Source organism: Zonotrichia albicollis, chromosome 26 (assembly GCF_047830755.1).
Source record: "Zonotrichia albicollis isolate bZonAlb1 chromosome 26, bZonAlb1.hap1, whole genome shotgun sequence".
Taxonomy (NCBI): Eukaryota; Metazoa; Chordata; class Aves; order Passeriformes; family Passerellidae; genus Zonotrichia; species Zonotrichia albicollis.
In genome coordinates this window covers 6765139-6778745 of record NC_133844.1, presented here as the reverse complement: position 1 = coordinate 6778745, position 13607 = coordinate 6765139, and the positions used below count along the sequence as shown (strand labels likewise).

Here is a 13607-nt window from a genome sequence, read left to right as displayed (position 1 = left end):
TCCTCCCTTTTCCCCTCCTTCTCCCCATTTTTCTCCCCCTTTCTCCCCTTTCACCCTTTCACTCCCCTTTTCTCCCGTTTCCTCCCTTTTCCTCCCATTTCCTACATTTTCTCCCATTTTGTCTCCTTTCCCCCCTTTTTCCCCCCTTTCCCCCCCATTTCCCCCCGTTCCCCCCTTCTCCTCCCTTTCCCTCCCCATTTCTCCCCTTTTCTCTAATTTTTTCTCATTTTTCCCCCCAATTTTTTCCTTTTTCTCCCCTTTTTCTCCCCATTTTTCCCCCCTAGGCATCCCCACCCTGTGCCCCCCGTTCGCTCCGTTCCCGTGGCCGCTCTGGGGACAGATGCCAGCCCGGCTGTCCCCGTCCCAAATGGCTTTGTCTCCTCCCGGGGACCGGCGACAAACGCGGGAGGAGCCGGGGGGCCACACACGCCGTGTCCCCGGGGGTGCTGCTCTGGGAAATGGGGTTTGCATCAATATTTTATTAAATAAAAGATTTAAAGAGTGTGGTGGGAGAGGCGCAGGTGTTTTCAGAGTCCCCAGGATGAAGGAGGAGTTGAGAATCTGACTCCATGTTTTTAGAAGGCTGATTTATTGTTTTATTATATTTATATTATATTATATTATATTATATTATATTATATTATATTATATTATATTATATTATAATTATGCTAAAACTAAAGTAAAGAATAAACTATAGTAAAGAGTACTTATAGTAAAAATAGAAAATACACTGTGGTATTTTTGGGGTCCCCAGGATGAAGGAGGAATTGAGAATTTGACTCCATGTTCATTATATTATATTATATTATATTATATTATATTATATTATATTATATTATATTATACTATACTATACTATACTATACTATACTATACTATATCATATCATACTATATCACATCACATCACATTATATCACATTATATTTTATTATAGAATGCTATACTAAAGCTATACTAAAGAGTAGAGAAATGATACATACAGAAAGCTACAAAAAATTATAATTAAATCTCATGTCTGCTTCCAGAGTCCTGACACAGCCTGATCGTGATTGATCATTAAGTCAAAACAATTCCCATAAAACCAATCAAACCAACAATCTCCAACCACGTTCCAAAGCAGCAAAACACAGGAGAAGCAATCAGATAATATTCTTTTCCTTTTTCTCCGAGGCTTCTCAGCTTCCCAGGAGAAGAAATCCTGGCGAAGGGATTTTTCAGGAATTATGGCTGTGTAAGCACACAGCATCCCCGGCTCCAACAGATGGAGCTCGGCAGCCGCGCTGGGCTCCGGTCCCAGCTTGGGGCCAAACTCATCCCGTGGGGAGCGCTGAGCGTTTTTTGGAGCAGCATTGGGGTGCGCAGGGCAGCGCTGTGCTGCCAGGGGATGGACGGGGCTGTTCCTGTCCCCCAACTCCCGTGGGACCCCAAGAACCCCCGGGTGCCAGGCAGGCAGCCCTGTGCCAGCTGCTGGATCCATTAGCGGGCACTGGGGCAGGAAAACAACATTTCCTGCATGCAATGACATCAGCAGTGACCCCCAGCCCAGAGAGGCGGCTGCTGCCATTTCCTCCTCCTCCTCCTCCTCCAGAATGGACCGTGGTGGGGTCAGGGACTGGGGAAGGTCAGGGTGACACCCTGCCACTGTCACCCTCCCGTGTCACGGTTTTTAGTTTGTCAGAGAGACCCCAAGAAAAGCTCCAAAGTCTCTTTTCCCAGCCCAGCAGTTGAAGATGGAATCAGAGCTCTTAATTTCTCAGTCTCAATTTATTGTATTGTTTATTGTATTTTATCTATAAAATTCTTTCTCCTGCCCTGCCGAGGTCCATCCAGCAGGACAGTCCAGGCACTCTGCCTGTCCCAGGATGGTGTTATTTTTTATACTAAAAACTACATGTACAATATTTACAATTGCTTCCCAATATTTACAATTTATTACTTAACAATATTTACAATAACTTTCCAATATTTACAATTTATTACTTTACATTATTTACAATTACTTCCCAATACCCATCACCTATGTTAGACAGTGAGCTTCTACTCTAAACCAATCTGTCAGTGCCAACATCACAGCAGATGATGGAGGCCAAGAAGAAGAGGAAGGAGAAAGGCTGGACACGCTCAGATCTCTCCATCTTGCCTGAATCCCCACTCTAAAAACCCCAAAATCTACTTTTTCACCTTGTGATAAATTCACTATCATTCTACTTAATTTGTCATGGCTTGCAGATCTTCATCTAAGGTTGATAACTTGCTCTGTGGGTCATAATCAAACCCACAGGGGCATTTTGGGCTCTGTGCCAGGGTCTCTGAGCCCCCTGGCAGGGTCTGGGCTGCTCAGGACAGCCAGAGGGATTACAGGGGTTACTGGGTGTTCCTCTCCAGGGCATTTTATCTGCCCATTCCACTGGAAAGGCCTTTGTCATCCTCATGTGATGCACAGTTATCACATTATTGCCTTCTAAATCGGGAGCAGAAGTGCTCTCCGAGGTGTCGGCTCTCCACCAGCACTGACCTGGGTCGGATCCCTGTGAGCTGAGCAAGGCTGGATTTGTGGCAGGCTCACTCCTCTGGCAGGTCCTGGGGGAGAAAATGTGTTCTATAAGGCATGAAATGCCCCTGTCCATGATGTCAGAGTGATTCGGTGGGAGCAAATGTGTTTTATAAGCCATGAAATGGCTCTGATTCTTGCGTGAGAGTGGTATTGGGGGAGAAAATGTGTTGTATAAGCCATGAAATGCCCCTGCCTATGGTGTGAGAGCAATCCTGGGGGAGAAAATGTGCTTTATAAACCATGAAATGCCCCTGTCCCTTATGTGAGAGCGGTCCTGGGAGACAAAATGTGTTTTATAAGCCATGAAATGCCCCTGCCTATGGTGTGAGAGCAATCCTGGGGGAGAAAATGTGTTTTATAAATCATGAAATGCCCCTGTCCCTTATGTGAGAGCGGTCCTGGGAGACAAAATGTGTTTTATAAATCATGAAATGCCCCTGCCTATAGTGTGAGAGCGGTCCTGGGAGAGAAAATGTGTTTTGTAAGCCATGAAATGCCCCTGCCCCTGGTGTGAGAGCAATCCTGGGGGTTTATAAGCCACGAAATGCCCCTGCCCCTGGTGCAGAGCGGGAGGATGGTGGCACTGAGGATGTCCCGGTGCCGGGCCATTTCCAGCCCATCCCTCGCTGTTTACATTCCCCTCCGATCGCGGCTGCCGATAAGGGCAGACCCGGCCGGAGCCGCATCCCCGAGGGCTGCTCGTACAGATAAAGGCTGCCCCATAAACAAACCCATCCTGCCTTTGGGATGGGCATCTCCGCTGGCCCCGAGCAGGAAACCCTGCCTGGGATGGCTCTGGCATTGCTGGGGGTGCTCAGCACCCCAAAACGCAGCACTGGGATGGAAACATCCTCTGTGGCACGGGATTTACCGTGGTACCCTGTAAGAGCAGTGGGGTAGGACTGTGGGGATGGATGGAGATGAGAGATCTCTGCAGCCAGGGCTGGGAATTTGGGGTTTATTGCAAAGGGCCAAGTGCAGGCCTTGTTTGGAGCTGCCAGGCACAGCTCAGAGCAGGCCTGAGAGAGAGAAAGAGAGGTAAAGGGAGTGGAAAAGAGGATGAGAGAGTGAGGTTCCCATTACAACACAATAAATCTTCTTCTGGTTGTGGAATTTGGGGGTTATTGCAAAGGGCCTGGGTGCAGGGCCCTGCTGGGAGCTGCCAGGCACAGCTCAGAGCAGGCCCGAGAGAAGAGAGAGTGGATGAGAGAGTGAGGTTCCCATTCCAATACAATAAATCTTCTGTGTTGAATATTCTGATTCTCACTAACCAATCTAGTACAAGATACAAATCCTACAGCATTTCCATACAGCCTATAAGAATCATTACATTACCATGCTGTGTTACATTTTAAACCCTAAAAACTCCTCTTTGGGCCCCTTCTGCCAAGCTGGCAGGGTCTGCTCTGACCCTTGGAGCTGACTGCAAGCAGAGGGAGTTGTTCCATCCAAAGGGGATCACCTTCAGCCAGCCACACCATTGTTTTCCAGTTGTTCAGTAACTGAGGGATCTCAAAGCTTGCTTTCATTTCAATCTCGCTCATAGTTTCCATATTCTCAAAATCTTTTGCCAGACAATCATATTGATAAAGCTTTCCTGTTTCATCTTCCCCAACAGTACCCATGGCCAGAGCCACGGAGGGAATATTTGACTCTTCCTCCTCCTCTTCCTCCTTCTCCTCCTTGTTTTTGCTGCTTTTCCTCCCTGCTGGGGCTGGAAGCAAGCACAGCCTGGAGGGGGCCTGGGGAGCTGGTGGGCACAGAGGAGGGGCAGGGGGAGATGTGCCACATGGATGCTCCTTTTTCCCTCAGAAAGCCCTCCCTGACAGCCCAGCTCTCTCTGAGGTCATTCCTGTTGTTGTTTTTTCTCGGTATTTCCCACACTTTTTGTGAAATCCGGACCCGTGTTATTGCAAACTTCTCCCTCCTTCCCCCCCCTCACCCCAGTTTGCTTTAGCAACAGCTGGAGGAAACCCAGAAACAAGGCAAAGGAGCTGTGAAAACATCTGTAAAGCCTTTGTGGTCCTGATGGCAGCACGAGGACTCTCAGCAGCTGGACAGAGATGGGACCTGTCAGAAATGGAACCTGCAAGGTTTGCTGAAAACGGCAGAAATTGGGAATAACTGCTGCAGGCAGTGCCCTGCTGCTGTCACAGGAAAGCAACACAAGGGAAAAGCAGCTTTTTATGATTTATTTTTGAATTTGAAACTTATTGCTGAGGGATCTGGGGGGCAGGAGCAGGAGCTGGGTTTGCCTTTGGCACTGGCTGGGTTTCAGGAGCTCGGTGCCCCTTTCCCTCATTCTCCCCATGCTGCTGGGCCCTGCTGGTGCCTCTTTCATCACCAGCAGGAGCTCCCAGGAGTTTCACTGGAAAACAGGATGTGCGTGCTGGAGACGTGGGAGCCCCTGGCGTGCCAGGCTGGGGTGGCACAGGGATCCTATGGAGGGGTTTGACAGCTGGTTTGCAAAGTTGAGTTAATAAAATAAATAATAATTGATGATTTTTGGGTGCATTTGTAGCAAAGAAGAAAATAAAGTTGTTAGCATACAAGCAGATTAGAAAAGAAGTTGAATTAAAAAAAGAAATAATAATTATTTTTGAGTGTATTTACAGCAAAGAAGAAAATAAAGCTGTTAGCATAGAAGCAGATTAGAAAAGAAGTTGAATTCATAGAAGAAATATTAATTAATGATTTTTGTATTTATAGCAAAGAAGAAAATAAAGTTGTTAACATATAAACAGATTAGAAAAGAAGTTGAGTTAATAGAAGAAATAATAATTGAAGATTTTTGAGTGTATTTATAGCAAAGAAGAAAATAAAGTTGTTAGCATATAAACAGATTAGAAAAGAAGTTGAATTAATGGAAGAAATAATAATTGATGATTTTTGAGTGTATTTACAGCAAAGAAGAAAATAAAGTTGTTAGCATATAAACAGATTAGAAAAGATGCATGAAAATTTTTGTAAGCTGAATTATGTGCATAAGTAAATGTGTATAGATGCTTCATTAGATTTTTGTAAAATTTTTATTAATTATATTAACACTAATTACATTACACTACTAAATATAATATTGTATAAAATATTATATAATTGATTATATATAATTGATTACTATACAATTGATAACTTAAGATTATGCTAGAATATAAGAATAATATAATTTGTTAAGAATATATAAACTAAAAAACACAGAAAATAAAAACATATTTTATTCTTAAACCCTAATCATGTTTACCTAACAATGACAGGATTGTCCCACTGGGTGATGGGGCAGGGGAGGTTCCAGATGTGCAGCAGGGTGTGAAGCACCCCAAAAACACAGCACAGCCCCTGGAAATGTGGGATACAAACTATCTGTGGGATATTTGCCTCGGGATATTGAGCATGCCTGTGAAAGAGCACATTTTTGTCATTTTTTATTCTTCTGACCCAGGGATTTTTTCCCTTCCGTGCCCGCCTTTGCCAGGGGAGGAGGGTTTGTGTGGGGATCTGAGTTTATGTGGAGCTTCCTGCAGGGCTTCCTGGGACAGGCAGTACCCAGGGGTTAAAGCTCCAGCACAGCCTGTTTATGTGCTGACAAGGAAATGTGGTGACAGAGAATCCCAAACAACTTCAAAGCGAGATTTGCACAGCTGATAGGGGAAACATTCTGAAAATGCAGGGGAGTGTGTCACTGCTGTGGGGACACAGCTGGGGCAGGGCCATTCCCAGAGCCCAGCCTGGCCCTGTGCCCACCCCAGCCGGCCCAGAGCTCCCTCCCTGGGCAGGGAATTTGGGTGAAATCGTTCTGCTTTCTCCTTGGCATCTCCTCAGGCAGAGGAAGAGCATCCCACAGCCTTCATCCCTGTCCTGTGCTGTCCCCAGGTGTCCCCCCTTGGCATGGGCAGGTGAAACCCCCCTGAGGGTGGCACTGGTGCCATCACCTGCTGCACTGGGCTGGCTGTGGAGCCTGTGCTGGGATGGGTATCACTGGCCAGGGGCTCTGTACAAATCACAAACAGGACAGGACTGCTGGGAACGTGCCTTGAGCTGTTTGATTTTCCAGCATCAGTCTCACTCCATGGTTATGACAATGGGAAGATGCCACCAGCTCACATCCCAGGCAGCAGACAAAGAACTTAATATTACAACTCACTTTATAAGTTTTTTGACCAATCACCCAAAGCAAAAGCACATTGACAGTAGTTCCATCCAACCACTATAAGCACAGGTACCTGTGGTTAAACAATGCTTGCTTATTTCAAATACAATACCTGCTTGTAAGCCTTCAAACACAATGCACAGAGCTCCATTATTAAGCTTCAAACTTCCTAATATCTCACTAGATAAACTTTTCTGTAGCTTAGAGACATGCATTAATACACAGCCCATTGTTCTATTTGTCCTTGCTTTTCTACTTTTTAAATAATTTTTCTGCTGACCAATCTCATGGCTGCTGCTTAGCTCTAATCACAGTTCTGCCGTCTCTGGGGCCTTTTGCAGCTTTGCCAAAACCCTCTGATTTTGTGGATTCCCACAATGGGAGGCTGAGGAAGATGAGGCAGAGGGGAGAGGGGGCTCTGGTGGTGTCCCCACAGCTGGTGTGGCCACGAGCAGGGGCAGCACAGCGACTCCAGCGTGTGATGGGTTTATCTCGTGCCCTGTACATGCCAGGGAGGGAGCGAGTTCTCAGCTATAAAAAGCTTTTGTTTTATCCATAGCTCTCACCCCTCACTCTGTGTGACCAAGCAGAGCCCGTGTGCCCTCAGATGTGTCTGGGATCAGCTCAGGCATCTGTTTCCTCTCTCCAAACACATCCCTGGGCACCAGGAACTCCATGTGCTGCTCAGCAAGGAGATGTTTGCTCCCTGCTCCCTGCTCTCTCCAGACAGGGATCTCCCCTAATTAATTCCAATTCTCTCTGTGTGTAAAACGTATTTTTAAATACCCATTGTTCATCCCGCAGCAACAGCCAAAGGAGCTGCTCTGATCCATGGCACAAACAGATTTTCCCAGAGTTTTCTAAACAACCCTTGACCCTTGGGCTTCCTGTGGCCTTTTGCCAGGCTGGCCCTGCCTCCCCCAGGTAGAGCCAGGCCAGAGGTCCTGGCAGGGGTGGGAAAGGGCAGAGGATTCTTCTTCTGGATGGGAAAGGGAAGAGGATGCTTCTCCTGGTGTCTCCATTCCTTGGATCAAAGCTCTGGAGCTGCAGGGTTGGGGTTGAGGGCTGGGTGAGCTCTGTGCTTCAGCTTTTCCAGCTGGAAAAGTGGGCTGGGAAAGGGAAGAGGATGCTTCTCCTGGTGTCTCCATTCCTTGGATCAAAGCTCTGGAGCTGCAGGGATGGGGATGAGGGCTGGGTGAGCTCTGTGCTTCAGCTTTTCCAGCTGGAAAAGCGGAACAAAGATCCAGAACCATGTTAATTCCCCGGGGCTGAGGAAAGCCTGGGGCTGTCCCTTCCCCTCCCCAGCCCTGCCTGATCCTCTGAGGTGCACAGAGAAGCATCAGAACGAGGGGATGGATGTCTGTCTGTCTGTCCTGGGCTGGGAAAGGGAAGAGGATGCTTCTCCTGGTGTCTCCATTCCTTGGATAAAGCTCTGGAGCAGCAGGGATGGGGGTGAGACCCAGCACCTCTGTGCTTCAACTTTTCCAGCTGTAAAAGTGGGACAAAGATCCAGAACCAAAGCCTGGGAATGCAGGGGGAGGAAGGCCAGCAATGCCAGAGGGGCTGTGTGCAGGAAAACAGGCTGGAAAATCAGGCTGGAAAATCCCTGGGGATGGGTCTGGCAGCTCCTTGGGGGTCTGGGGGCCAGCACAGAGCTCAGCTCAGCTCAGGGAAGGGGAGGCAGGGATGGAAAAGGAGGAAACGATGGGAAGCAGAGGTGAGGATGGGAAGCCAACAGCCCCTTTGGTGACTCCCCCGAGCCCTCATCACCCAGGGACATTCAAAAAAGGGACATTCAAAGCAGGACATGTGCCCTTGCAATGCTCTCAGACCCAACAATGTGAGTGTGACCTGGAGCTGACTGTGCAGGGATCACACACGACAGCCTCCCTGCCCTGTGTGTGTGCCAGGGACACAAATTCAGCAATTCCCAGCTCTCTCCCAGGCTGCAGAGAGCTGGGAGCTGAGTAGGATCAGATCAAGCCCTTGGCTGAGGGCTCTGAAAATCCAAAACAGCCTTGTAAAGATGAAGCTTGTAAAAGCAGGGCTCTGCTTTCGTAGCTCATGAATGGGAAGGAATGCCAGCCAGATCGTTTTTACACATGTTTTTTCCGTCTTTGTCAACATTCCCCCATTTGGCTGGAACTTCAAACCGCCCCATTTGGAGACTGCCTGTCTTAGAAGTTGCAGGATTTGGATAAATAAATAACTGATAGGGAATGATCCACTCTGGAGCGGGCCCAGGGGCCCTGGGAACTGGGATGGGGCTGTGGAGCCTCCCTGAGCTTTGGTGGCTCTCCAAAGTAGGACAGGAAATGTGGGTGGAGGGTGAATTTGGGTGGGGGTCTCCAAACAGCAGCACCCCCCCCCCAAATTCAGGAAAGGGAGCAGGAAAGATCTCCTCCATCCACTGGGCAGGATGCTCAGGCAGTAACTATGGAAGTGAAGTGGTGGCTGTGGCCCTGGGTGTCACCTGGGTGTCACTGGCTGTCACCTTGCCAGCCCTGTGCTGATGTTGGGGTGTCACTGTCACCAGGGGCAGTGTGTCCTGTCCGGGGAGAGTCTGAGCACGGTGAGGGCAGCACAGAGGGCTGAGGGCACAGGGAGGGGATGGAGAGTAGGGAGAAGGGTGGGAGAGCACAGCCAGGGGGGCAGGGAGAGGGGCACGGTGAGGGCAGCACAGACGGCTGAGGGTTTGGGGAGGGGATGGTGCGCATGGCAGGGTGCAGAACAGGGACAGATGTGTGGGAATGGGGACTCAGAGGAGCTGGAGGGCACAGGGAGGGAATGGAGGGCACAGAGGGGGGCTGGAGGGCACAGGAAGGGGATGGAGGGCACAGAGAGGAGCGGGAGAGCACGGTGAGGGCAGCATAGACAGCTGAGGGCTCAGGGAGGGGATGGAGGGCACGGCAGGGTGCGGAACAGGGACAGACGTGTGGGAATGGAGACTCAGAGAGGGGATGGAGGGCACAGAGAGGGGATGGAGAGAGGAAGAAGGGCGGGAGAGCTCAGCGAGAGGGGCACGGAGAAGGGCACGGTGAGGGCAACACAAGGGGCTGAGAGCACAAGGAGGGGCTGGAGGGCACGGCAGGGTGCAGAACAGGGACAGAGTGTGAGACTGGGGACTCAGAGAAGGGATGGAGAGCACAGGGAGGGGATGGAGAGCACAGGGAGGGGATGGAGAGCACGGACAAGACCGGGAGAGCACGGCCAGCGGCTGAAGCGTCCGGCGGGGATGCCGGGGGGAGCGGGGCGGGCCCGGCCAGCCCGTCGGGGGGAGGAGGTGCCGCTCGCTGTCCGCTGCCCTTCCCTCGCCCTCCGGAGCAGCCCGGGGCCGCCCCGCTCCTTTAAAGGCTCCTCCTCCGTCTCGGAGGGGACCCGGCCCCGCCGGTCCGGCCCGAGGGCTGCGCCGGGAGCGCGGCGGGGAGCGCACGGCGGGGCCGGTGCCCCCAGCCCAGCCCGGCCGACATGAGCCCCCTCCCCACGGGCAACGGCAGCGCCTGGGGGGGCTCCGGCAACTGCAGCGGGGCTGCGCTGGGCCGGCAGTGGGTGCTGGGCACCGCCATCACCCTCACCGTGCTGGTCACCGTGGCCGGGAACCTGCTGGTGATCGTGGCCATCGCCAAAACGCCGCGGCTGCAGAGCATGACCAACGTGTTCATCACCTCGCTGGCGTGCGCCGACCTCATCATGGGCCTGCTGGTGGTGCCGCCGGGGGCCACCATGCTGCTGAGCGGCCACTGGCCCTACGGCACCACGGTGTGCGAGCTGTGGACCTCGCTGGACGTGCTGTGTGTGACGGCCAGCATCGAGACGCTGTGCGCCATCGCCGTGGATCGCTACCTGGCCATCACCGCCCCGCTGCAGTACGAGGCGCTGGTGACCAAGGGCCGTGCCCGGGCCGTGGTGTGCTTGGTGTGGGCCATCTCTGCCTTCATCTCCTTCCTCCCCATCATGAACCACTGGTGGAGGGATGGAGGGGACGAGCGGGCGGCGCGCTGCTACGAGGACCCGCGGTGCTGCGACTTTGTCACCAACGTCACCTACGCCATCGTGTCGTCCACCATCTCCTTCTACGTGCCGCTGCTCGTCATGATCTTCGTGTACGTGCGCGTTTTCGCCGTGGCCTCGCGGCACGTCCGGCTCATCGGCAAGGACAAGGTGAGGTTCGTGCAGGAGCCGCCGAGCCCCACGGGCCGGAGCAGCCGGCGCAGGAGGCCCTCACGCCTGTTGGCCATCAAGGAGCACAAGGCTCTCAAGACCTTGGGCATCATCATGGGCGTCTTCACGCTCTGCTGGCTGCCCTTCTTCGTGGCCAACATCATCAAGGTCTTCTGCCGCTCGCTGGTGTCGGATCAGCTCTTCCTCTTCCTCAACTGGCTGGGCTACATCAACTCGGCCTTCAACCCCATCATCTACTGCCGCAGCCCCGACTTCAGGAGCGCCTTCCGCAAGCTGCTGTGCTGCCCCCGCCGTGCTGACCGCCGGCTCCACGCCGTCTCACAGGACCTGCAGCGCTACCCCTGTGCCTTCAGCCCTCGGGCGGGACCCGCAGGGGACAGCAAGGCGGCCCTCGGGGAGGATGGCGAGGGCAGAACGGAGGAGGCTCCTCTGCCCCACCGGCAGCGCCCCCCGGGCGAGTCCCGGCTGCAGGGAGCGCAGAGCTCGCTGTGTTCCCAGCTGCATGAGTAGGTATTTGCTCGGGAGGGGCTTGAGGGGTTCGGTGCAGCCCTTTGGGGTCGGTGCTGGGGAAGCAGGCAGACCCCGTGGTGCACGGGAGAGGCTCTGAGATGTGGGACTGGGCACCATTGCCCTGCTCCCTGATGTTCCCCTAAAACTCTGGCCCCTCTGCTGGGCTGCAAAATTGGGGTCCCAACCAGTCCCACTCTAGCCCGCCAGGACCTGCTCTGCTGTTCCTGGCCAAAGGAAACACGGGTGGTGAACAGCGAAGCAAACCAGCTGTGTGTCCCCAAACCTGGCATTTTCCCCTTCTCCCGATGCCACTTTGGGCTGCTAAAGAATGAAAACGCGGGGATCCCCTCTGGAGCGAGGCACTGTGGCTGTCCTCCCCACTCTGGACTCTGCAGGATGCTTTGCCCTCCAGCGGTGTAAATTTGGGAAGGGAATTCATTTCATCCCGCTGTGTTCCATGACGGGAAATGCGCTCCCGGAGGCGGCAGCCCGCTCAGAGCAGGGGGCTGGGGCTGGCAGGGGCTGGCAGAGGCTGGCAAGGGTTGGCAGGAGTGATGGGGACACCCATGCTGTGGTTCTGCCCTGCCAGCACCCCGACACGGATTTCCACCTCCAATTTCAGGGTGGGGTTTTTCCGCGCTGAGTTTTTTTATTAGTATTACAAAATTGGAGTTCTGCTGGTTACTGTGGATTGTAGCCGCGTTTCTCCTGAGGGCAGGAGAGGTTTCCTGACAGAATTGTGCAGGTAGAGGTGCCGGAGGTGTTCCCTGGGCAGGATTCACCCATGCTGGGGACACGGGGTGCTGGATGGTGGGAGGGTCTGGGGTCTCACCCAGCGCTCCCCCATTTCAGGTTTGCTGGCGGAGAGACTCCCTCGGGTCCATCCGAGTGACTCGGAGCAGCCGAGAGCCGGGAGGAGAGCGCTTTCCCCGGCCGGGTCATCATCATCATCATCATCATCATCATCGCCCCGGCCTCTCCTCTGCCCGCCTTGGCCGCCGCCCTCCCCGGGGAGTAGAGCCAGCCCCGGGCTGCTGCCCGGCTCCGGGCATGTGAGTCCGGATCAGCCCGGCCAGAGCCGCTTTAACCCTCCTTGTGCTGGTGCCTGGCGCTCCCAAATCCCTTCTGTGCCCGCCGGGGTGGTGGCCGCGGGTCCCTGTCCCCAGCCGAGCCTGCAGGGTGGCACTGTGTCACCTCCCACCCTCTGCTGGTGCCACTGTGTCACCTTCCACCTTCTCCTTGCAGGGCCGGGGTTGCAGAAGCAGCGCCGGGGTGACGGTGCTGACAGGACCCGGAGAGGAGGAGGAAGAGGAGGAAGAGGAGGAGGAGGAGGATCTCTCTGGGACAGCACCAGCTCCTTCGTGCCGTCGGTGCTGCAGACCTGGAGCTGGGGAGAAGCTCTGGAGCTGCTCAGCGAGGGGCAGCACAGCCTCAGGGATGTGTGGACAGGACAAACTCCCATCGGGGTGCTCCTGGCACGGCTGGCAGAGGGAAGTGGAGAATGCCAGCTCTGCTTTCTTGAAGGACAAAGGACGCTGTTGTCCCAGGCTTGGCCAGTTTTGGACAGTGTGCTGAAGGACAGAGGAGCCTCCTGCAGGCCCAAGCCTTTCCCAGGGTTTCCATCCCTGCCCCAGCTGCTGCATTCCAGGGCTGAGTGCAATCCCTTCGGCAAAGGGAAAGCTCAGGGGAATGCACGGAGCACTTCCAAACGCAGGAACCGGGATCGTGTCGGCTCTCTCGGCAGTTTCCCCCTCTCGTTTGGGACAGACTGGGGGACAGGAGGTGGATTTTCATTCTCATCTCACACCGTGCAGACGTGCCCTGTCCCGCAGCACCTCTGGGCACAGCTGCTGGCAGGATGTTCAGTGACTGCACAATTTTTGTCCCGATTTGTGTCCCCTCTACCGTGTGAAATAAACCTCTGGATCTCTGCGGTGCCTCCACATCTGTCCTGAGCAGCGGGTGCTGCTCCATGGGCTGTTCCCACCTGCTGTTCCCTGCTCCATGTGCTGTTCCAGGTGCTGCTCCATGTGCAGTTTTCTGCTCCATGTGCAGTTCCCGGAGGTTCGGGGGCTCCATCCCCTCCCGGGGCCATGGCTGGCAGGGAAGAGCTGGGCTGGAGCTGCCGGAGCTGCCCGGTGCCACCTCCCGTGCCAGGGAAATGCCAGTGCCTGCACAGGGACCCGACCTGGGATGCTGCGGGGTGTCC

The 13607-nt window shown here is 53.5% G+C and overlaps 1 protein-coding gene across 3 annotated transcripts; it reads left to right on the top strand.

Moving 5' to 3' along the window:
• The first annotated feature begins 10066 nt into the window (after nucleotides 1–10066).
• On the top strand, nucleotides 10067–13586 carry ADRB3 (adrenoceptor beta 3). 3 transcript variants are annotated; one of them, XR_012583822.1, is made up of 3 exons: nucleotides 10067–11398; nucleotides 12251–12450; nucleotides 12644–13586. XR_012583822.1 is itself a non-coding variant. In XM_074559210.1 (2 exons), the coding sequence occupies exons 1-2, from the start codon at nucleotides 10175–10177 to the stop codon at nucleotides 12288–12290; spliced, it is 1260 nt and encodes a 419-aa protein (XP_074415311.1). In that variant the 5' UTR covers nucleotides 10067–10174; the 3' UTR covers nucleotides 12291–12603. The 3 variants fall into 3 exon arrangements, 1 of the variants encoding a protein (XP_074415311.1); XR_012583821.1 differs by having other exon boundaries at nucleotides 10067–11394; nucleotides 12644–13584; XM_074559210.1 differs by lacking the exon at nucleotides 12644–13586 and having other exon boundaries at nucleotides 10067–11394; nucleotides 12251–12603.
• The last annotated feature ends 21 nt before the right edge of the window (nucleotides 13587–13607 follow it).